The 25,900-nt window shown below is 37.8% G+C and overlaps 1 protein-coding gene, 1 long non-coding RNA gene and 3 other non-coding genes across 13 annotated transcripts in view; 1 reads left to right on the top strand and 4 right to left on the bottom strand.

Annotated features, from left to right (window-relative positions):
- The window catches only part of Nrx-1 (neurexin 1), a 661,903-nt gene that overhangs the window by 8,773 nt on the left and 627,230 nt on the right, over positions 1–25,900 (bottom strand). For 8 of the 9 annotated variants that reach the window (XM_072020892.1, XM_072020888.1, XM_072020889.1 and 5 more), the window contains 4 exons: positions 17,443–17,684; positions 16,109–16,232; positions 8,088–8,258; positions 1,831–1,990 (listed from right to left, as the gene is read on the bottom strand). In XM_072020892.1, coding sequence (XP_071876993.1) covers positions 1,831–1,990; positions 8,088–8,258; positions 16,109–16,232; positions 17,443–17,684 — 697 coding nt within the window. The remainder of the gene's footprint in view (positions 1–1,830; positions 1,991–8,087; positions 8,259–16,108; positions 16,233–17,442; positions 17,685–25,900) is intronic. The other variant, XM_072020893.1, reaches the window with a different exon arrangement.
- LOC139996569 (uncharacterized) lies at positions 3,824–7,990 on the bottom strand. The gene is made up of 3 exons (XR_011802294.1): positions 5,416–7,990; positions 5,174–5,209; positions 3,824–4,641 (listed from the first exon to the last, which is right to left on the bottom strand). It is a non-coding gene; the product is annotated as an uncharacterized lncRNA (long non-coding RNA).
- On the bottom strand, positions 12,346–12,452 carry LOC139996779 (U6atac minor spliceosomal RNA). Its single transcript, XR_011802358.1, has one exon. It is a non-coding gene; the product is annotated as a U6atac minor spliceosomal RNA (small nuclear RNA).
- On the bottom strand, positions 13,419–13,525 carry LOC139996777 (U6atac minor spliceosomal RNA). Its single transcript, XR_011802357.1, has one exon. It is a non-coding gene; the product is annotated as a U6atac minor spliceosomal RNA (small nuclear RNA).
- Positions 15,511–15,617, top strand: LOC139996780 (U6atac minor spliceosomal RNA). The gene has a single exon (XR_011802359.1). It is a non-coding gene; the product is annotated as a U6atac minor spliceosomal RNA (small nuclear RNA).

Below are 25,900 nucleotides of genomic sequence, written 5' to 3'. Positions count from 1 at the left end.
TGAGAACGTTCTCGCGGCAAGCGTGTGGAAAATTTGATAAAGCGGAAGATTATGCGACGTTACTATAATATTTAAGGTACGGAATAATCAAGTGACCATTAATTTACGTTAACGCGCTGTTTAAAAACGAACCGTATTCGAAATATCAGACACGAGAATTTATTTGTCCGAATGTACTTGGCAATTTATAGTAATTGCTAATCAATTTTAAGATCGTAACGAAGGAAATTGCAAACACTATCGCTACTATCAATTTCGCCTCGAACAATTCGACTAGCAGCTAAATCTACCGCCAGTTTTAAATGTTCGATCGAACGGATCAGTTGAAACTCTTAATTAATCAAATTGACGAATTAAATTTAACATCAAACTCTGGAATTTTGTGTAAAAATTGAAAATATTTCTAAAAATTGCTGCATCAGTAGTAAATAAAAAGTACATTAAAAATTGCAAATATATATTTTTAACGCTTGAAACATCGACCAATGCTTTCTCGAGATATTCTATGGCTGTATAATAATTAATGTCCGAATAATTATAATTATGTAGATATTCTGCATGATTACTTCATAAACACGTTATTATTGTTTCCCTAAAATCAATTCCTTCGATATGGAACGACGTATTATTATTAGAACGTTAAGCCACATTATATACGTCGTTTAACAGCGGGTTAAAAAAAAAAAAAAAAAACCTGGCGCGAGAACAGTTCGCAAGTTTTTCCATTTCCTGGAAAAAATAAAGCGCGATCTCTGGACGAAATTTCTGTCGAATAAATCGGACGTAATAGAATAAAGGCGTGAAAAACCTACATAATACAATACCTAATTTTCTCTATTCGATAAATCTCTCATTGCATTCCTATGGTTTTCGTAGCGAAGCTAACTACAAAATATGGTAAAATAAATTTACGTGTCTCTAACAGCGTTACAAAAATCATACAGTTAAATAAAACGTACAGATTGTGTGCACGAAAGAATTTGTCCATATATACAGCTGTCATAATGATAAAAAAGTACGCTGAGAATCTGAGAAGCGATCTAATCGTCGGTGAAGAATAAGCAAACACGTATACGTAGGCTGCCAACGAGAAATTTGGAATTGCTTCGTTCACTGTAACTCTAGCAGCCGCTAATTCTATTATTTTTAAAATGAAAACATTGCAGAGACGACGATAGTAATTTCCTTTATCTCGACAGATTTTTAACGAAAGGCTTTCCGAGAATAACGCGATTTTAAAACCAAATTGTTTTTCAAATTCTCCCGAGCAACATGTCGCAACGATCGGAAACTTTTGACTCACAGCTCGCTTCTAAAGCAACCGAAGTACCTTCAGCGCGTAAAGAAACCCGGAATCGCTTCGCAAGTTGCATCGTCGATTCGAAATTAACGCTACAGACATCCGCGTAGTTACAGTTTCTCTCACTTGGACCAACTTGTAACGAAAGAGCTCCCCTGGGTATCGAAACCAAAACCCCACATCGATCTCCGCAAGCTCGTGGAGAACGCTACCTCCCGTACGACGCTCTGCAGCGATTCCAAACTTCTGGCCGAGTAACGAAAGCACAGCCTGTGCATCCACCTGGCGCAAGAAAAAAAGAAAGAACCAAAAGAAAAGAAAAGCAACAGTGAGAAGAAAAATGGAATACGTTTCGATGGCGATGGAAAGAGTCGAAAATTGGCGCGGAGCGACGACGTCGGAACCGACGTGTCTCCGGAAACGCAGCGGACGTGCACGCGCAACGAACCCCGGACGAGTTAGCGGAATTCGTGTGGCGGCGAGGTTGCAACGTCGCCGCGGGTGTCCTCGCGAGGAACTGGCGAACTCACCTGACGTGGCTGGTTTCGAGGTCTGTGGTTGACACATTGTACTGGACGGAGTCGGTGACGATGTCCCGGGTCGATGTCGACGGCGAGCCTGGAGACGTTTGCGTGCTGATGTGGCTGGTCGTGTACTCGCGGCCCGTCGTGTACGCCACCGAGCTCGAGTCTGCTTTCGGATATGGAAACGAGAAACACAGACAGAGATAGAGAGGGAAGCGTCAGCCGGCTGCTGCAATTACGTGTATCCGATTGGCTCGAACAGGGGGATGGGGTAGTAACGTGCTACCGACAATATTTACGCGTGCGTAGGCCGGCGATATTCACGCGTGCGTGGCCAGCAGCCACGTTGCGAGCACCCGACCACGCTCTGGGACTCGTGTTTCCTGGCTTCCAGGGATAACCGTTCGATCATTCACGCACGCATACCGACCATCGTCTACTGCGTTCTGTATATCGCGCTCTACAACCGGTTAATTGCTTTCCTTTTTCGCTCTGCCCTTTCGTAACGTCGTGACAATCGCGCCGCTATAGACACGTTTACGTAAAACGGGTTGAAAGTTTCCGGGAAATTTCAGATGTCGGGTGCCTCGTGCTTGTAGCTCGGCCTGGCGATGTTTCCTAATTACAACCCTCATCGTTATGTTTCGTAATTGGCGAAGAGTATGGCTCGGTTTCACGGAGAATCGACGATCGTTAGGTCCTCGTCTGGCTTCTATTTTTACGAAGAATCGATTACAAGCTGGGTATAGGTTTCCTGATCTTCTCAGTCACGACGAAGCTGACGATTTATATTATACTCTTCGACACGTTTGCTGTAGCTCGATTTAACTCTGCTCTTCTCTTCGTCCGATACCATTTTCTTAGGTCTCCTACTTTATTCGCGTAACGAGTGGCATTGCAAAATACTTGCAAGCTGCTCGTATCGTAATAATATCCAGCGAAATGTAGTATTCATTTCGGATACAGAACAATAGGATTAAAATATTCAGCCAGAATTTCGTCACTCGGTTTAGGAGCTGAAAATGCACGAGGAATTTCAGGGGTTTCAAAATGTTTCGGCTGATGAGCAAATGCTAGATACGACGTTTTAAGCAAACAGATTTTATGTATCGAGCAGCTATCGCAGCAACTATGCGTAGAACTATTATAAATGTGCAGCAACGTATTTGGTTCTGGGGAAATTAGTCTGACTATAGTCTGCGAGATACTTTTCCCTGCTAGTCCTCAACAAACATCAGGCGTTTGATAGTTTGTCGGAAATTAGACGCGCGAACGGATCGTTGGATGATGGAAAACACGTAGCAGAGTTAAAGGAAGAAAAGTTGGCCGGTTGACGTTCGTCCGAGAGTTGAAGTAGGTTTGATAGTGGTTAATGATGAAGTGGCTGGATTAAGCTGAGTCGAGCAACTAGCAACTTGCGTTAATTTTGTATAACACTAGAGGTAACTCGCCTTGCTTTGCCGACAGTGGAAAGTTCGCGAGAGTTCACCAGGTACAAAGTTCACGAGAATGCTTGGAGAATCCATGAAAGCGAAGAGAACGAAGAGGCGCGAGTAATTTGTCGTTTGAGTTCTTTTTAAATATTCTAAATATCTAACGTTGTCACGGTATTCGATTCTGTTTAAAATACTCGTTTTATTGGAAACAAGTATTTTCCTAAATGCACTGACTCTACGTCGCAGAAAGCTTCACTCTTGTTTCGAAGCGGAATTCGTTTTATCGCTGGAGGAATACGAAACGATTAGAATCGGAATGTCAGTCGACGTGGTCGTGGGGTCGATGATCGTTAAAGAAACAGCCTTGACTAATTGTAAGTCGGTGCACACACGAAACATAACATGCGATGCAGAAAGCTCGCTTTACAACGTTCGCCATCGATTCGCGGTTGAACTAGTTACGATATGTCTAGCGGGTAGGTTCGTTAACCGGCTAGGATTCGTCGATCGAAGCGTCTGCTGTCCTCAAAAATTACACCTCTCTGAGAATAGTTCTAAAAAAAAAAAGGAATTTCGTCGTCAAACTTGCAACCGTCTGTTGGCTTTTAATTGCTTTTATGAATGAAGCAATTTAATTTAGAGTCCTGTAAATATTTATGATAATTGAAGATTAAATAGAAGACTATCATATTGGAAAACTATCAAGTTTGTTTGTTGACAAGATTTCAACAAGATACAACTTTCAATTTCTTCAAACGATGCAAAGATATTAAATGAAAATTAAATTAATAATCATCGATCGACAACCTTTATTCGACCAGATTACCTTAGGCTACTATTTTTTTATACGTATGGTATAATTACTGCAATAAGATTGTTCCAATTTTTTCAAAGAATGTAACGATATCGACTTTGTATGAAAGAAAAAACTATGAAACCATCGGTCGAAAGTTGTTATCCAACCAAATTACTTTACAATTACTTCAATAAGATTGTTCAAAGTTTTTTAAAACATTGAAACGATATCGACTTTAAATGAAACAATATGGTCTTTAGATGAGACAAGGAACCACAAAACCATCGGTCGAAAGCTATTACCCAAACCAAATTACTTTATGCCACTATTTCCTCATAGATAGAATAATACAATTACTACAACAGGACTGTCCAAACTTTCTCGATAGATGAAACGATATCGATTTCAGATGAAAGAAAAAACCATAGAACCATCGGTCGAAAGCTGTTATCCAACCAAATTACTTTACAATTATTTCCACAAGATTGTTCAAACTTCCTTAAAACATCGAAGGACATCGACTTCAAATGAAACAATATGGTCTTTAGATGAGACAAGAAACCATGAAACCATCGGTCGAAAGCTCTATCCAACCAAGTTACTTTATTATTTCTCTGTACATGATATGATACAATTACTCCTAGAAGACTGTCCAAACTTTATCAAAAAATCGAAAAGAACATTGGCTTTAAAAGAAACAGTATGGATTTTGGATGAAACAATTTAAATAAAACAAGAAACCATCGGTCGAAAGCTCTATCCAACCAAGTTACTTTATTATTTCTCTGTACATGATATGATACAATTACTCCTAGAAGACTGTCCAAACTTTATCAAAAAATCGAAAAGAACATTGGCTTTAAAAGAAACAGTATGGATTTTGGATGAAGCAATTTAAATAAAACAAGAAACAATAAAACCATCGGTTGAAAGCTACTCTCTTCAACCAAGTTACTTTAAGCTACTATTTCTCCTACTATAGGAGTATTGTACTATGTAGGTTATAGTACAATTACTCCTAGAAGACTTCAAACTTCCTCAAAAAATCGAAAAGAACCTCGATTTTAGATGAAACAATTAAAAGAAGAAACCATACAACAATCGGTCGAAAGCTAACTCTCCTCAACCAAGTTACTTTACGTTACTATTTCTCCTACTATAGGAGTATTGTACTATGTAGGTTATAGTACAATTACTCCTAGAAGACTGTCCAAACTTCCTCAAATAATCGAAAAGAACCTCGATTTTAGATGAAACAATTTAGATAAAACAAGAAACCATAAATCCATCAGTCGAAAGCTACTCTTTTCAACCAAGTTACTTTAAACTACTATTTCTCCTACTATAGGAGTATTGTACTATGTAGGTTATAGTACAATTACTCCTAGAAGACTTCAAACTTCCTCAAAAAATTGAACGACATCGATTTTAGATGGAACAATATGGATTTTGGATGAAACAATTTAAATAAAACAAGAAACCATCGGTCGAAAGCTCTATCCAACCAAGTTACTTTACTATTTCTCCATACATGGTATGATACAATTACTCCAACAAGGCTGTCCAAACTTTTTCGACATGTGAAACACAATGTCGTGTTCAGCTGAAACAGAAATCCATAAAACCATCGATCGGTAACTACCATTCGACCAAATTACACTACAGTTTTTCCCTACGTGATACAATTACTTCAACGAGATTAATCAAACTTGTTCAAGCTACGTTGCAGCGAAGCTTCAATCGCGTGATAAAGTAGCCGAATCAGGATTTCGTCGAAGGTGAATCTGGTGAATAAAAATGAATAATAAGATGATAAAACGGACTAGTAAAATGGAGAAACGAACTTGACGAAGGTTGTTCCGGACGTTTTGCTCGACGTTGGACGCGAAATTGCCTTAACCGTGATAAACGAGCGGCGAGCGAGCGATGAAGAGGAGCTTCCTATTCCGCGATGAAGAGCGGCGTACTGAAAAGAAGTCGCATCAACGATCTCGTCGAACGGGGGAGTGCTATTTTCGTGACGGTCAACTTAACCAGTGGCAGTGGGGATTGGCGGAGCTTTCGCCGCATCAAGTTGAGGGATATGCAGATGAAGAGGACGCCCACGGGCCAAGTATTTCCATAACGAGTTTCCATGCGTGCCTCGATCTTCTTTTCCCATTTTTCCATTTCTTTTCTTTTTTTTTTTCTGTTTCGTTAGCTTCTTTTCTCACTTTTTCTCGTTTATTCACGTTAATGGTTTCAAAGCTCGAAGAACTTGATTTGCTTCGATTACGAACAGCGTAAAGGAAGCCAGACGAATTCCACCTGGCTCGCAATAAATATTAATGCGGTGGTGCGTGCAGAGGAACGTCACCGGAGGCTGCTTGCGATTTTCATCGACTGTTTTTCATCGCGTGCGATCCTCGACGTTGTTCGGCGGGCAAATTTCGTTGTCGATATTTGTACATATAACAGTTGATCTTCGACGTTCGTGAATCTATTGTCTTACCTTAATGAATTCTAGATTATACAACGAGAATACAAAGCCCGCTAAAATATCTTGTACAGACAGGCGCGTTTTTAATCATCGTATTTAATCGTCTGATATTTTCATATCGTTCTACTAGAACCGACTATACTTTATCCGCCTGAAAGCAATTGTTTTCGATTCTTCCCTTCAGTTTTTAATTACGCGTACTCCACTTCGACTTGCATAAAGCAAGAGAGATCGTTCCTAGCATCGAAAAAGTCGCGGCTCTATTTCTGCAGACGAGAGAAGCTCGAGGAGATTATCAACAGCTTCGTAAATGATCCTCGTACTGTCTTTGAACTCGCGGAATTAGAAAGAGACGAGGAGTGGGAAGCAAAAGAAGAAAAGAAGCATCGTCGAACGATGCGGAGATGTAACGACAGTAATAGAAAAGGAGTACTTGGGTCGAGTGACAGAATCGTGCGCAGGAAATGTTTCTCGAACTAGATACGCTTTAATGGAAACTCCTCTCGAGCATTCTCTAAACAAGAAGTCTCTTTCATCAACAATGCTCTGTAAAGCCGTTCCAAACGGAATACGAAAACCGTGGCTCTTGAAAAAGACCATCAGACGAATTTCCGGCGCGTCGAGCCTTGGAAAACCACACGAGTCTTGGAAATACTCCGCCTGCATGAGCACGTAGCGCATACTAGCAAGTGAACGAGAGGAAACTATGCGCGGAGGATCAATACCTGGCATAGTATGGTTCGTTGTGAGTATAGGCAAATCAAGTGTTCCGAAAACAACAGACAATAGGAAACTAAAAAAGGAGAGAAAAGAAAGAGAAAAATCGGCCAAAATTCCCGCAAAGGTGAAAGTTCGGGCCCAGTACATAGGAGGGATTTTTACGTAATAAGAGTGTTATCAGAAAGGTTTGATAAGAAGCGTTAAAGAGAATTGTAATCGTAATTGGTCGTATGAATTTCACATATGCTTCCTTGCTCGAGAAAGATGTTCGACGATTATGCAACATTTGCAATACGAAGATGACGATCGATGGCGTGACGTCCGGTAGGAAATAGCACCGTGGCAGAAGCTTGTAGCGAATTAATGGCAAGTCTAATGAATTTGTCTGAAATGAAATAATCGAAGCGGTTAAAAATATCTAATCAGCGTTCAAAGGTCTTTGAACGTTTCAAGAACGCCCCGCACTGACTTATTTACCATCCTGAACGGTGCTCCAATTTATTTGCCATCCTGAGCGGCGCAGCGACTTAGTTGCCAGCTCTAACATCATCAATTTATTATTATTTTGCCATCGTACGAATAATAAAAATACTTCCATGACGAAATATGTGATTCTGGCGTGGCAGTGAAAGCGTTAACCCACCGCCGGTTTGATCATTTTGCCACGTAGACAGGAATGTTTATCATAACGAACGTGCTGACAAGTTTAGTCGCATTGGTCAACAATCGCCAGGCCATTGCTGCAAGCTCACGAGTAAAATACGATCAAAGTAAATGTAAAGAAATCGCAGGAAACGGATAAAAAGAAAATACAGAAGGAAATGAAACGGACCAGTGGCGGATGTGACGAAGATCTCCTCGGTGGTGACGGGTTCCCCGGAGCCTTCCTCGCAGTCCTCCTCGTCGTCGCACGACGGACGTTGAAGGTCCTCTTTGTGATGCTTCGGCTTGAACGTCGTCGGCGACCTCGTTGGCGCGACGTAGACGGGCGTTATTATGTCGTCTGTGAAGGAGGAGAGAGAAACAGGGGTTAACGATTATTGAAATTGCGTAGGATGCCATGCGACGCTCGCATAATTTCCGTACGATTGCGTGGTTCTCGCCACGGTTTGCGTCATCGGTGTAACGGAAAACGAAAATGTGGTTACCGGGATGGCGGCGCAGGGAAAGGGCCGATAATGGAGATAGAATGCGTATTTGATTGGGGAATTTTGTTGGCCGATATCAGGCTCGTTTCAGCTTTCAATTCCGTTGCCACGGGAACGCGGTCGGTTTTTCATTTTCAACCATATCATTCCGGGCTACACGCGCTGATCCTGGCTCGATGGATGACAGGCATCGATGGGCTCCGAGTGGGAATAATGATATTATTAACCCGACGATCGAGATATTAGTTGTATCAAACCCGCGAGTCAAGAGGTCTTCCCTTTTTTCATTCTTTTCTTCCTTTTTTTTCGTTTCAAAATTCGAGAGATGATTGGATTGGACGGTTGAATGGTTGGAGGTACAATTGCAACGGTTGTAATTGACGTAATTCGCGCTATTGTCGGAGCAAAAGATATAACGATGATGTGAATATCGAATTACGAGTGATTGTAAGGTATACTTGATTCCTATGGCGCTTTGGTCTCATTTATTTTAACATTCCCCTTTCTCATATCTGCGCGTTCACGCTATTTATTATTTCAGCAGGAAGATCTTTAAATCGTACGGGATAATTCATTTGGTGTTTTGACTATGTTTTTTGAAATATTCCAACTCGCTGCGTTCCCAGGTTTACACTATGCGTCGCTTTGGAGAGAAAGCGTAGTTTCAATACGACTGCAGAGTTCTAATTTCATGGAATATTATCTAAATCCAGATGTTTCTCTAGCGACGTTAGAAAATATGTTAATAACCAGAGTATATTTATATTTAAAGTTAAAAGACGGAGGAAAATTTCCGTCCTCGTAAAAATGTTTATCGACGTTTCGTTTAATTCTAAATTTAGATCAAGTGTGAGGGTAAGTTTTATAACCGTGGCCCTAAATAGGTTTAACCTTTAAGCTATGTTACCTTGGTAATTAATTACAGACGGACTCGATCTGCCCCGAGAAAATAAATATATTTTGTCAAGTGAATTATTAAACTATTATCAAATGCTGGGGTAAAATAATAAAGATGTTTGTTCTGAAAGCAGAAATCTACGTCTAAGGAATATGTTTTATCTGGTGCATTGGAAATTATCTTGCCAACCTTTCGTTCAACTGTATAATTTCTACAAACTTCCTTTCTATTTTCAGAAATATATTGTTTCACGTGTCGTCATTAGTACGCATATCGTATTGTATTTAATCATTGATGAATTTCTACATTACGTATGTATCATATCTCATAACGTTGTGTGCGATACCTTTACGAAATCTTCTTGGTAAAACCCTTGAACTATACCGAGCTTGTATGCGTGTAAATTCGAATTGTTAAAAATTTCCCGCGGGAAGCTTCCTCGAAAATGCGCCACATTAACAAACGAAAAAACACTGCACGAACTAGGTGCACGTAAAATGCACAATGAGAAACACACAGGTGAGAGATAAAGTAGATTAAAAATTACAATTCCCACTATTGAATCTACTTTTACCATAAAAAAAAAAAAAAAAAAAATAAAAAAAGAAGGAAGAAAAAGAAGAAAAATAGGTACTTCTGCGGTACAATGCTTTACATATTTGGTGACTCGATATTATCGCTGGAAATGTGGCGCTTCTAAAATTACCCGGCGCCAGCTGTTAGTTGTTAGCTGCTTTCGTAATATCGTGGCGATCGGTGCGCGTTGACTTATTAAAGGGATCGTATTAATTCAGTTTTTAGTCTGCCGGAGAAGATTTCCGAGCCGGCTGCCAGAGAAGTCGAGGAGGTCGACGAAGGAAAGAGAAAGGAGGGGCGCCAGCCAGGGATCCTAAATATGCAAATGAATCGAAGATACAACCGGGCAAGCATGAAGACGAAAAGGTGGCATGCCATGCGATATGCGAACCCATTCGTGCGTGTGTGTTCTCCTTTGCCCTCTGCTATTATTTCCACCTATACAGATATATATCTCATCGACGATATTTTCGCCATCGATTTGTTAGAAAAAATTCATCGCGAATTTCGTTCGCGTTATGGTACATTCGAATGATTATGCGAGGCGATTCTTCGTTTAATGAGGTATGGTATGAATTTGTTATCGAAGTGACTATTGGCTTCGCAACTAAGTGATTGCTGGTTTTGTCATTAGGTGGTAATTACAAAATCAGCAATCACTTATAACCTTATAACAAAACTTATAACAAAACATAAACCCAATATATTTTGAAATAGCATTTTACTATTTGCCATCGAAGTGACTATTAGATTGGCAACTAAGTGATTACTGATTTTATAATTATCACCTAATGACAAAATCAGCAATCACTTAGTTGCCAAATCAATATACTTTGAAATAGCATTTTACTATTTGTCATCGAAGTGACTATTGGATTGGCAACTAAGTGATTGCTGATTTTGTAATTAACACCTAATGATCAGCAATCACGTTGCCAAATCAATACAATTTGAAATAGCATTTTACTATTTGCCATCGAAGTGACTATTAGATTGGCAACTAAGTAATTGCTGATTTTGTAATTATCACCTAATGACAAAATCAGCAATCACTTAGTTGCCAAATCAATATACTTTGAAATAGCATTTTACTATTTGCCATCGAAGTGACTATTAGATTGGCAACTAAGTGATTACTGATTTTGTAATTATCACCTAATGACAAAATCAGCAATCACGTTGCCAACCCAATATACTTTGAAATAGCATTTTACTATTTGCCATCGAAGTGACTATTGGATTGGCAACTAAGTGATTACTGATTTTGTAATTATCACCTAATGACAAAATCAGCAATCACTTAGTTGCCAAATCAATATACTTTGAAATAGCATTTTACTATTTGCCATCGAAGTGACTATTGGGTTGGCAACTAGGTGATTGCTGGTTTTGTCATTAGGTGGTAGTTACAAAATCAGCAATCACTTGGTTGCCAACCCAATATATTTTTGCTATTTACCGTCGAGTATTACGAAGAATATAGTTATCGTAAAACAATGTAATTATTTCAACGAAGCGTATTAATCGTGAAAAACATATCTGGAAAATCGAGTCGTGATCGTACGAGATAAAATAATCCGCAGAAGCCATCAGCAACGTATTCTAACGTGTGCACACATACATAAGTAATTGGCGTTTATCGATATTTTTCTGCAAACATATTTCCGAATGTACGTATAATCAACGTTTGAAATAATTAGTTCTGTCTCGAGATAATTATAAATCGTGTTTGATCGAGGGTTTTAAGCGATGAGCCGATTTAATACGCGTTTCTTTTTTATTCGTAATGACGGGATAACTGAAAATGACAGTTAGATTATTTAACGAAATGTTACGTGGATGTACGTGATGTTGAGAGGGTCCGGTGGAAATTGCATTTGCATAGCATCGCTGTTTATGATAAAACGTCGTGTATTTTATATTTCAAATAATTTATCAGTATTATTCATTCAGAACAAGAACGATAAATTTATATGACGAGAATTCTGCGCTTTCGAAATGATTGATTTCTATAAATTATCGCGGAGTATTTGAAAAGATAAACAAGTGCGAAAACGATCATCGATGAAACAAATAACGAAATTCCTATCATCTCGACTTGTCACATCGATGTTTATTTCATTTCCGATATTTACAATCGACAACATTTTCATAAATAACATATTAGATAACAGAGATTCCGTAGTTGCCAAACTCCGTGGAAATATTGCCCCTCCGTCAATTTCATTTCTTCATTTCTATTTTAAATAAATTGCTTTGCAAAACGTGTTCGTCGAAAAATCTGCTAACTACGATCGATAGCACTTTCATAAATAATATTGTCGAACAAAACAGACAGCACCAAATTTCCAACGTTGTATTTCAATTCCGTTTCCATCTATATAAAAATTTCCTCGCTTTTCTCATCGAATCTCATTTTCTATTTACGTCGAATAATTAATCGCATCGCGTTGGAATTAATGGTACAAAAAAAAACATGGTAAGTGCCGCCCCGAAAGGCGACTGTGCCTTACCATTTATGTGTGTTCCATCCTTGTCTAGGGGAGTGCTAAACGTCTCTCCTTTCATACAACACACTAGATGTCGTTTGTTGCGTTCTTATATAGTAACGTAGCGAGCAAACGACCACTAGCGAGAAAGCAGTTTTTCGCGAATAACTCCGAAACGAGGGATCGAATCGAAAAGTTGTGAGGACAATTTTTACTCGCCACGGTACAACCGATCGAATGATATAACGTTCGAGTTTGTTCGTCGCGTATGAAAAATTAGTTGTATATGCATGTATGTATATGCACGTATATACGTGTATGTATATGCACCAAAAATTTTCTCTCTTCTGTTATGTTACGTATTTATTTGTTTTAAGTCAAGTTGAGATTGAAATTTTGTAAAAATTTTTTTTCTTTTTTGATTTAGAGTTTATTCGGTTGGGAAATATTGAAATGATATTATTGTGTATGAATTATTTATTTGGATTTCTGATTAATACGGTAGTTGCTGCCACCAGCAATAGTCTAAGGACTATTTCAAATTTTTATTTATTTCAAACGTTACGGGTAGCGTCGACTAGAGTTTAGTGCTACTGGCAAAACCGATTCCACTTTTCGGCTAACCTGCTATGTGCAGGGATACTAGCACGGGAGAGGATTAAAGCTGGGTACAATATTTGAATGTCAAATTTTCGTTGCTTGATATGAAATTAATTTTTTTACCTTTGCCTTCTTCTTCTCTTTTAATTTCGCTATAATAGTTTGTTGTTAGAACCAAAGACGGGCAATATTTTGCCAACAATGGGAGGAGGAATGCGAAGATCGATAGGTGTTTTCGATAATCGAAAACACCGTTTGCACAAGCCAACACAGCGAACGATCTTTCGGGTTAAATTTTCGAAGAAAATTATTCTACTATTTCTCTCTTTTTTATAATTGCATGCGATGATGGCAAGAAAATCTATATAAAAACTTCCTCGCTTTTCTCATCGAATCTCATTTTCTATTTACGTCGAATAATTAATCGCATCGCGTTGGAATTAATGGTACAAAAAAAAACATGGTAAGTGCCGCCCCGAAAGGCGACTGTGCCTTACCATTTATGTGTGTTCCATCCTTGTCTAGGGGAGTGCTAAACGTCTCTCCTTTCATACAACACACTAGGTGTCGTTTGTTGCGTTCTTATATAGTAACGTAGCGAGCAAACGACCACTAGCGAGAAAGCAGTTTTTCGCGAATAACTCCGAAACGAGGGATCGAATCGAAAAGTTGTGAGGACAATTTTTACTCGCCACGGTACAACCGATCGAATGATATAACGTTCGAGTTTCTTCGTCGCGTATGAAAAATTAGTTGTATATGCATGTATGTATATGCACGTATATACATGTATATTTGTATATTATATACCCTTCGACACTAGAGAAAAAATAATTATACCGAAGCGAAGTTCAGTAACATGTTCAATTAATATTGCGAATCCGGAAATAAACGAGGGATTTATTCCAAAAATCGAGCCAATTAAGGGAGTCTATTTTGGTAACGCAGTTGTGAGAAACTACAAGGGACGAGGTTGCCTAAGGATAATAAATACCACATCAAGAGACTACGAATTTATCATTCCTACTATGGTAATCAAAGAATTCGAAAATACCACCTCGCTCCCTAGCATGACGTGCAACGTGATCTCGAAATCAAAGGAAAGCAGATTCGACGAAATAATCAAATTATTACGGCTCGAACACTTGAATAAAGAAGAGAGAAAAAATGTCGAGGAATTAATACAGAAGAATCAAGACAGATTTCATCTTCCAGGAGACACGCTGGAAGGAACAGAAATCCTAGAGCATCGAATAATTACGACAGACGAGGTACCAATAAATGTCAAACAATATCGTTATCCGCCTGCACATCGAGAAGAGATAAATCGCCAAATTCAAGAATTACTGGATACTGACGTCGTGGAACCATCGATATCTCCATACAATTCTCCGTTATGGATTGTGCCGAAAAAACCAGATTCACAGGGAAATAAACGATGGAGACTGGTTATCGATTATCGAAAGCTTAACGATAAAACGATTGGCGATGCTTATCCCCTACCTAACATCACGGAAATACTAGATCAATTGGGAAGTGCAAAATATTTTTCCACGTTTGACTTGGGCAAGGCTTGCGAAATCACACAAGTCCCGCGCAGAGAGGACCATTAAATACATCGTTGACGTCGATCGAAAATTAAGAGCAATACCGGCATTGCTATTAACCGATTTTCTTGCCATCATCGCATGCAATTATAAAAAAGAGAGAAATAGTAGAATAATTTTCTTCGAAAATTTAACCCGAAAGATCGTTCGCTGTGTTGGCTTGTGCAAACGGTGTTTTCGATTATCGAAAACACCTATCGATCTTCGCATTCCTCCTCCCATTGTTGGCAAAATATTGCCCGTCTTTGGTTCTAACAACAAACTATTATAGCGAAATTAAAAGAGAAGAAGAAGGCAAACGTAAAAAAATTAATTTCATATCAAGCAACGAAAATTTGACATTCAAATATTGTACCCAGCTTTAATCCTCTCCCGTGCTAGTATCCCTGCACATAGCAGGTTAGCCGAAAAGTGGAATCGGTTTTGCCAGTAGCACTAAACTCTAGTCGACGCTACCCGTAACGTTTGAAATAAATAAAAATTTGAAATAGTCCTTAGACTATTTCTGGTGGCAGCAACTACCGTATTAATCAGAAATCCAAATAAATAATTCATACACAATAATATCATTTCAATATTTCCCAACCGAATAAACTCTAAATCAAAAAAGAAAAAAAATTTTTACAAAATTTCAATCTCAACTTGACTTAAAACAAATAAATACGTAACATAACAGAAGAGAGAAAATTTTTGGTGCATATACATACACGTATATACGTGCATATACATACATGCATATACAACTAATTTTTCATACGCGACGAACAAACTCGAACGTTATATCATTCGATCGGTTGTACCGTGGCGAGTAAAAATTGTCCTCACAACTTTTCGATTCGATCCCTCGTTTCGGAGTTATTCGCGAAAAACTGCTTTCTCGCTAGTGGTCGTTTGCTCGCTACGTTACTATATAAGAACGCAACAAACGACATCTAGTGTGTTGTATGAAAGGAGAGACGTTTAGCACTCCCCTAGACAAGGATGGAACACACATAAATGGTAAGGCACAGTCGCCTTTCGGGGTGGCACTTACCATGTTTTTTTTTGTATATTTTTTTTTTTTTTTTTTTTTGGCTATTCAGCTTTAATATTCAGTTCACACATGCGAAATTATGTTCTTCCTCAATTTCTTCCCATTTTATTCTCCTCAATGTCCGAGGATGTCTGTTAATTAATAGATGCTCGGAGTAGTCGGTGCAACTTTCTGCGACTAGCAATAACATCGAGATGGAAATTATTTTGCAAATGCACATGCGATTGGACCGGATGATTAGGTGAGATTCTCTCGTCGAGCAGATCGATTTGTCGACGCGTGACTGGCAATTCCCAGCGAGTAATTGTTCTCTCCCAAAACAGAAAATATCGTGCGATTAACTTTGTCATACGTGTTCCAGGAGAAGTTGGTGTAACGTGCACGCGCATGTATAAAATATGGATATGTGGTAGATAGAAGGCGAGTTAGGCGCGTAGAAGGAATTCCTCCGCGAGCAAGCGTGCAGAAGGAATTACTTACGGCCTTTGGAAATGTTACTTACACTTACCGGAACCAGGCTCGTAGATTGGCGTGCATTCTTCGTCCTCGTCGTCGGCGGAGCAACCACTTCCGGCACCGGAAAATATGAGGTCGTCCATAACGCCTGGGAAACCGGATGCCGGCGTCTGCGGTGGAAAAGAGATATGAAAATTTATTGCGTCGCACTAAATAAAAAGATATATTCCGTTCGAGTGTTGCACGCTTCTTTCTGTTAAAACGAAGGAAGAAAACATTACGTAAATTATGTAATTTTTGTTGAATAGTCGATAACAATTTGTAAATATCTAACACCTTTAATAATAACATTAATAATAATGTTATTGTTAAATAATAGTTACTTTTACTAATTACTTTTACTAATATTATTATATATTATTATATAATTATATATATAGTTATATATTATATTATTAAATTATATACTATTTAATAATAGTATTAATAATAATATTATTATTAAATGATATACAATAATATTATAATAATAATTAATTAATTAATATATTATAATAGTATTAAATATAATAGTATCAATAATAATATTATTATTAAAAGTACTAGGGTTAGGGCTAGACTATTAATATTTCAGGTAATTAAATATTTTTAACGATATTATTATTAAAAGCATTAGGGCCTGGGTTTGGCTATTGATATTTTAGGTAATTAAATATTTTTAATAATATGATTACTAAAAGTATTAGGTAAAATATAGTTTCACTTTGGGAATTTAGGGCAGTTTAATTTTATTAGAATACGAGGAAGCATTATCTTGGATGTGATGTTCGTATTTATTAAAGCACGCTGTAAAAGTTATGTACGTTGGAGGAGAGAGGACTTTTATGAATTACCAATTTCTATTATCCATATCTATATTCTAATATTCATATCTAATATAGGATTCGGTTATTACGAGTAAACCCTTCATGAGCATAATTAAGCCCAGGACTTCACAACGATTTACGCAAACCAATGTTACAGATCATTAATTACGATTGTATAACGTACTGATGAACGCGCTATAAACGCACCGTGTAAAACATAATCGTCGTTTACAATACTTTACGTAATCCTTTTAACGAAAATCGAATACGTGTAATCGCAAGACTCGAAATTAATAGAAGATAGTACAACGATTCAATTAAATTATTAGGAAAATTTTCTTCAAATTTGTTAGAAACAAATAACTATAAATCAGACGAGCAAGTATATTATCCTCTGTTTTTCCTAATTTTTCTATATTCGATTTCTCTACGTTTAATATTCCAGGAATCCATCAGCATGTGCATAATTTGCCTGATCAACGCCAGCGTAAAATATTGTTTGAAATTTGATTACCTGTTGCATCCTCTGCAACGGAGCAGCACGATCCAGCAGACTTCCTGGAGGTAACAACTGAACATCTCCTCTGGTGATAATTCTTCCATCCTTCGCCGCAGCGAGTTCCAAAATTCGCGCTCCATTTACGACGAGACCGGCGATTATGCCCAAGAACGACCTTTCTACTCTGCCTTTGTTGCGATTCCATCGACCACCAACTTGAATAGTCGATTGACTATTGAACACCGTCAATTGGCGACCTGCGAACAGCAGTAAATATTGTCAGAGAATGGCCCTTTCAATTAACCATTCAATTTCCCGCGATTGGTTAGTCGTTACGCGTAAATGGTATCTAAGCACAAACAGTTGTAACTAGATCGATGATATTCATGCACATTCGTATTTGTATTGATGTAATGAAAAATATAGAATTTAGGTAGAAAATTGCTTTACCTATTGTTAGTATCTTATTTATCTGTTAGATATTCTAGACAGTGGCTTATTTCCCATATTTCGCGATTATTAGGTGCTTTCTGTGTATTTTTGCATCTGCAAATTTTCCATACTATACGCAGTTTAATTATAGTATCGTATATGATAGTATAATTAAGCATACATTGTTGCAAATAGCGATCAACGTAGAGCAGGATTTTACAATTCGCAATTTTTAATATTCAATTTAATAGGTATAGTATGGAATGAATTATGTTATTACTTTTTCAATTTTGTATTATATATGTATAAAAAAAATTTTCAAAAAAATTTCACAAGTTATTATTACTTATCGATACTCTGGCTGAGAATTTTAGTTTTGTCATTATTATGTTCGTTGAAATCGTACACGGTAAAACCAGGTATTTTCCATTTCCATGGGGAAATTATTTTGCAGTAATAAAATTATCGAGCAAGTTACAGCAAAAATTATGAAATTTTTACCACCGTTAAATTAACTACGCACAATCTCTCAGTTAAAATCGATATTAAATTACCATTAACACGTTTAATTATCACTCTGCGAAGCGATAACAAAGTATAGTATATGACCCCCAAAAAATAAAAAAAAAAAAAAAAAAAAGAAACGAAATGCTACTTTGTACGCGCTGGTGAGTATCAAAGGGATAATTTATTCCGTTTCATTGGCTGACAAATGTTTTCGTTTGACCACTTATCAGGCGAACAGAAGCCTCTGAATCTGGCATGGACTATTGACTTGTCCACTTGGTCAAGTAGCGTGTCTTCTAATTAAAATTAGATGCAGGCGATCTACTGATTCTCGTATCCCCTACTCGTTCGCCAGGGTTTGCTTCGAGTCCTTTCCCTTTGAACGGTCTAAATTTGGTTGGTTTTGAGAACAGGCTAACATGCCACGTGTGCAACTCTTTAGGGTTCGATTCGTCCTTCGAAGACGACACACGCCGCTTCCACTATCGGCGGCAGATTTCTTATAAGAATAGCTTCCGTGATAGCTTCTATTACGCTATTAAGCTAGAAAACTGTCTACGACGAGGCTGACAATGTAATCCATCTATCTATATATATTTATACATATAAATATATTCGTGTTAGCAGAAATGGAAGTTCGGGGTTTCAAACATGTAATAAAAAAAAAATACAAATTGGCATTTTTGAAGGATGTTACCACGAGAGAAATTTCACCCTAGTTGTTTCTCATCTATGATATTGGCAGCCTTCTTCTTTTTTGAACGTTCAGTATGAATCCATTTTCGTTGGTTTTCTAATTTCTACGCTATTTGCATCGAATAAATATAATTATTTGAATAAAATATAATCGCACTTGATTTGATAGAGCCAAAAATATGAGCTTTGCAAAGATAGATGACATGACGTCAATATATCTTGTATAGAATCAATTAATAATTAATGTTATGGTTGTCAATACTTTGGTTGAGAAGGGTGACAGAAATACCTACCCATCTCAAGAGCCATAAATAAAATACATTAGTATTGAAGCAAGAGCATGTAATTAGCGTAATCACCCCAAAATAGCGTAATGAAGTAAAAAATTGCTCGCCTGTAAAAGATATGACCTACGTCCTTCTTAAGTTCGTTTCGTAAATTCCATTAGGCGGGAAGCAACAAAATTGTAAATAGCACTGCGACGGTGTCGTTAACGAGGCGATAACGTTGCAACGAAATTCGTGTCGGATGAAATTTCATCGACGAGCAAGTGGCTGACTGACGGTTTCGCTCACAAGCGAAGCGAATTCGTACGTTCATCTCAGATATGTATATTAACAGGAGACAGGAGGATCAGGCCAGCATAGTCGTCTCAGAGGTTCCCATGCTCGTCAACCTCGAACCGTGACGATAAAGTCGATCGGCAGAAGATCGATAATGCGGCTATTTTTTTATTAGGCGACTAGAAACCGAGGACTTGGCACGCGATCGGATACGTTCGAGTAGCTTCACCCACGTGACCTGCCATAGGCGAGTTAAATACCACCTTGTAATAGGAAAGCAACAAACCGAGCGAGCTTTCTCGCCATCGAGCTTGCTCAGCTGGGAGGAAATCGAGGGTCATTATCCTTCGACTATGGATAATAATTTTCGGCTGGCCAGAGAAAAAATGAGTCTGGCTGACAGCCTTACCAGGCTCGCAGAATGTGCCAAGAGGATCACTCTGGTGCCGTTTTAGGCAGTGCGGAAATGGCCTCTTCGACTGTCCTGCCCTTTCGCTCGCTTTTTTTGCTTTTGTATGTTTTTTTATATCAATCGGAAATATTTTTGTTAAGAGATGTCCTGTTGACGGGCGGGAGTTGGAAATGATTTTTGTTTGAACGAGAATTCAAATATTTGACGCTCGGTGTGTTCAAACATAAAGGAGGTACTTGCTTGTACTTTTTGGATATAAGGCGCATGCGAACGATAAATTTGAAACATTGTCCGATATATTCGCGACTGACTATAGTTAGTTCCGTGGATATTGTCGATTTTGGTTAATATCGATTTAATTCATTGGTGAAGCTAACAGATAAATAATTTATGAGATCATCTAAATAATTTATAACGAATTACATATTCTTTTTCCAATTTTTCTTGCTGATCCATCCTGATCTGTGATGATCCGCGATGTAGGTTAATGATCCGCGATGTTAATGCTAATTTATTTACACTTAAGCTACGTGTGTAACTAATTAGAAAAGTTTCACGTAGACGATTTTAAGTATCGCCTAAATCGTCAACGACTTCTATTATCATCCGAAGAGTTATTCTAATTCTTTTATCAACGTGAACAGTGCCTATGTATAAATTATTATATCTTTGTCTTATTAAAATGCAGCTTAAGATAAAAGTTATCTATTCGTAGCTGGTAAATTAGAAAGCTTTCAAATAAGAGACAAAAACATTTCGATCTGGCGTTTTGTACGTATAACCGATGCGTGTTGCGATTAAGTGAATTCCAAGCTTCTCGTGGATCTTTTATACGTAACGTCAATCGAGTTGACGTCATTACTATACTATACTGTGACTTCATATGCACTGTGCGTCAGATAAAATAAGCGGACATTATACGGTGTTTATGACAGCACGCGACGGCTTGTATTCTGACTTATATTTAGTATATCATTGAAACTTCCGCCATTTCTTTTTCCATTCTTGTAAAATGTACATTTTATCAAATATATGTACATACCGGAATAATATTCGCTAGAGCGTTAAACTGACATACAAAAAGAGACAGTCTTGGCGTCGATGAAATTTCAACAAATTTTTTACGCGCCTAATATATTCGTATAAAAAGTTTCTATGTGCGTTCGAATACATTTACGAGCTGCTATATAAACACAAAAAAAGGCACGCGTCAGCTAAACTGAGGAAGTGTTCCGAGTGACTCACGCGGAACTCGACTCTAGTTCTGCGACACATTTTTTCTGCCCACTCGGCTGGCACTTGTCGACCAAGCATAGTGAGTCTATCAGCGTAGTATAAAAATACAGTTGGTTGGTCTCAGCCTAAGTAACACACACACATACGTATGTATACATATATAGAAAGGAACGCACGTGCCAGCACGCGTCTCGTAAGTATATCGTCGTCAATATTATACTCGGCTTCCTCAATGACTTTTTGTCAATGGCAATGACAAGAAGAAGTTGGTGGAGCGACAGATGCTTCCCCGAAGAAGATAATCGTGTCACTCACACCGCATTCCGATTTGAAGAAGTCCAATAAACTGTATCACTTTATTAGGAGAGCAGAAGGTTCGTGAGTGAGTTCGGGTTCCCTGTCCGACTTAATCGTGAGATTTTAGGCAACCAAGCCTCGTTTGTCGGAATCCCTGACCCCTCCAAATCCTCGTCGACCAATAGGAAACGACTCGTGAGTCTTCCACTTGAGTCTTTTTCTTCAGTTTCTTTAAATACAGTGTCTTGAGTGGATCGCAGATTTTATTTCTGCATAGATGGGAAATAATGCAGAATATTCAATGTAAAATACGTACTCGCGTTATTACTATAATATTTGTATAATTATTTGGATCGTAGGTAGATGCTACGAGTGTGAGTTTTTTAGTTATATTTTTGGCGATATTAAATTGCATAAATATCCGTACAGTTTAATAATAACATTGTTTGATTCTTGTAATATATTAAAATTCACTTTGATAATTCATTTTATTAATAAAAATAATTAGAATTATTACATTCTATTTGAGCATTACAATAAAATAATTTCTAAATTATATATTTTTCAAGAGCATAATTTGTAAACTATAAATTTCCATCGTGCCAACAATTTATATATGCGATTATACGCTGCAAATATTATTACCACGCCATATAATTTCTCAAATAGAAATTATACTGGTTTATTCGATATACTCTGCTTTTTATCATAGCGAATGAATTAAAATAATTTCCCACCACTCTTCCCTATTTAATATACAACCCATCTCTTTATAGATACATGTAGAATCTTATTGACAGGATCATCATGTTTTTAATGAAAATGACGTTCGACTTGCTGATCGTAGAGAATTTTATTTTAAACAGAGCTGGATGCGTTTCTCGTTAGATCGGTGACGTAAGAATTTCGCTCGTCTAACCGTCTAACGTTTCGTGGCAATTAGCTCTTGCACGACATAATCTAAATTAATAAGTAAACTGACAGGCAAGTATGGCGAACGTGGAGGTGGTGGACCTGAAAAGTGGGTTAAGAAGTTGCCTTCAGACGCTTAGATAAGTGGCGCATTCGGTTAAAATGGATCAGGAGAGAAGAACCCGAAGGTGGATCGGGCTGCCTAATATTTGGCTTCGCCTTGGAATTCCTAAATCGACGTCCGGCAGCGATGGCGTCTGCTTCTCGAACGGAAAGCGATGCGAAGCGTCGCCAGCAAATTTTATTCGAAATAAACGCGGGAAAATGAGAATGTTTGAAATAAGCTTTTTTTTCATTATTTTTATCTTGTTGAAATAGTATACCAATGGCTAACCGCGCGATCTTCGTATTGTACGAGAACATTGCAGCGTTTTCGAGAAGAAGATATTTATCGTACGTTTCAATGTTTTCGGATTATGATAATGCAAAGTGTGAGTGTGATAATTATATTTCCTTAATGGATGCTGTATCTAACAGATAATATCGAGTTTATATTTGTTCACAACAAAAGACACAGCTTGAAAAGAAAACTTCATTTCTTCGCGACTTCGACAGAAGAACTTGCACGAAGGATTTCGTCAGTTCTTCTTCGAATACGATGAAAATTCGAAACACATCGCTGGGATTCTAATTGTTCGCGTACGGATAATCGGAATGCCACGTTTCGGCTACTGGCAGGAAACGGTAAACGCGCGTGTGTTCGATTTAATTCCACGCGACGTTTATCGTGCAAAACAGGCGAACGATCGAAATGGAAACGCGGCGGCCATCGGACATCGGTCCCACGGACTCGGTTTGGGAACTGTTTGCTTTCACAACGATTTTACGGTGGGAACAAGGAATGCCATGGCGCGTACGCTTGGGTATGGGAAACATCGATGATTCCCAGGCGATGGGAGCACACGTTCCGTACGTACGAAACGTGAATAGGACATGTAAACGCACTTTAACGTGTGCTCTCTAACCAGTTTAGCACGACACGCGTCTCTTCTTGCTTATTTAACGCTAACGTTACCAGGCTCGGTCAAATCACCGGTTTCACAATTTCATTTAAAATCGTACGTTCGTCGTTATTTCTTTTCTTCGTCTAACTTTACTGTTAGAATTTAATCTCGAAGTTAAGATTAATAATCTGTAGAAGACACAATGTTTATGTCGAAATAATATTCAGTGATGTTTATTAAACAGAACTACAGAACCTGATGTATATAAGCGAGTGACATAATTAACAACGTGTGCAAGAATTGTTGATTGTTTTTTTTTTTTATTTATGTATTTGAATCTTTACAATTTGTCCAGAAGGACATTTGGTACAGTATTATATCTAGGTGGAAAAGGAAAAAAAAGAAACAAAAATAAAATATAGCATGTGGGTGGCTACCCCCAGCGGGGTATCATCATCGTGTTTGCTAGGTTATATCCTTTGTGGGAATTGTTGATTGTTGGCCAATTACTCTCAGACTAGACGCAGGTAGTGACCCATGATCCCTTAAATGACCTGTGTAAGTGTCCTGTTCAAATGCCTGTGTGGGTGCTGTGTAAGGGTATTTATGCCTATGCGTGCAATATCGTTGTATTCCAACATTTACGTAAATTCTTATGTTAACAAAAATTGAGAAATTCATTAGTCAGATAATATACAATGTATACTAATTTATTACCAACATATACATGTTCGTAACTCCGTTTCACCAAAGAATAATCTTCTTTCAACCTTCTCGAGCACTTTTTATCGACGATATACGCAAATAGATATGCAGCTACTTTACGAAGTTGCCGAGTTATCGAACGATAATCTTAAATAAACAGGCACTTCGATTGCCCTTACGCAATCTACCAGCCAAGCAATTGAGAGGCGTGAGAATATTAGCAAAACTTTGACGCGATACGCAGCACGTGCTGTGCCATTATGACTACGCACGGTCAAGCATACAGGCTGCAAAAGGGGTCTGAATAATGCAAGAATCGTGTGAGAGCCGTAGGTACGTGAGCTCGTGATCGTACGGCAAAAATTATTTTACGCAGGAGAGAATGGCCGTGAAGAAGAGTCTGTGTACTGTGAACGAAGCCACGATGGAGTGTTGTTATTGTGTCGTACACCTACGACCTATATTTTTATAAAATACTATCCATGTTCATTTTTAATAATAATTTTCAAAGTTCGATATAATTGCCTACTATAAAACTTTCAGATCAATATTTCCATGAAATATTCGTAGACCAACGCTCCGCTGTTTGTTAGCAAAAATTTCGCAACGTCGAATATTCAGTGCATAATGTATAATGGTATCAATAAAAAAGAATTTCATCAAAATACTATCCTATCGTATTTAAAAAATGATTTCATTATCCTCTGTCATTTTTATCTTTTTGCTACGATGTAGGACGTATGCTCATCGTAGAAGCATGTTTCTTATATCATAAATCTTCATTTCGAGTAATAATTCCGAAATAAAGTTGAGTTTGATCTAAGATACATTATCGTTATCACTTCTTTATTTTTACTTCTTTCCCGCGATACAGAACTTGCGTATCGTAGAAATATTTTTCTTGTAGTTTGAGGCATTATAAATCTTTATTTCGAGTATCAATTAAGAACGAAGCAAAGTTGAATTCGATGTAAGAAGTTTAGCTATTTATCAATTAATAATATAACGGCGAGTATGTTTTATCTCTTGCTTGTTTTCATGGTTTCGTATCGATATTGATAACACGTAATAACGCAATCTAAATAGCTAATAGCATTTACGTGTCAAATCTATCGCATTCTTAGAGAATTAAATTAAATTGTCCTATTTCAAATTTAAATCAAATCAAATTAAATCAAATTCAAAAACTAAATCAAATTTAATTAAAGTAATTAATTAATTCTAAATAACGTTTTTGTACGAGACATTAGAAGTTTCGATTTAGGTATAAATATGTTTAACAAGTAGCGTAAAGATTATTTTGTTTGACTGAAAATTATGTTTGCGTATATATATCGTAACAAAATTGTATTATTGTATTATATAAATATATGTAGCTCGTTAAAAAATATATCGAGTGGAATAAAGTTTGTATTCATGCGGAGTTATCAATGAAGTAGTAGTAGTAGTAGTAGTATGCGGTGGGCGATGACTATAGTAGTAAATGAGCGGAGAAAACCCGTTAATACCGCTATAGTAACAGGTAGTAGGCTCGTCTGGTAGGTTCAGAACAACCTTGAGATTTCAAGGCCGTTCCTAGTACGAGCTCCACTGGTTTAGGAGAACTACCACTTCAACATGTTCGCCGGATGGTTCTAAACATGCCGCTTAGATCAACCCTAACCTTCTTTACGCATTATACGTATCGCGCCTATGCCAATGCCAATAGA

This window comes from Bombus fervidus, chromosome 18 (genome assembly GCF_041682495.2).
Source record: "Bombus fervidus isolate BK054 chromosome 18, iyBomFerv1, whole genome shotgun sequence".
Lineage (NCBI taxonomy): Eukaryota > Metazoa > Arthropoda > Insecta > Hymenoptera > Apidae > Bombus > Bombus fervidus.
This window is presented reverse-complemented; position numbering and strand designations above follow the sequence as displayed.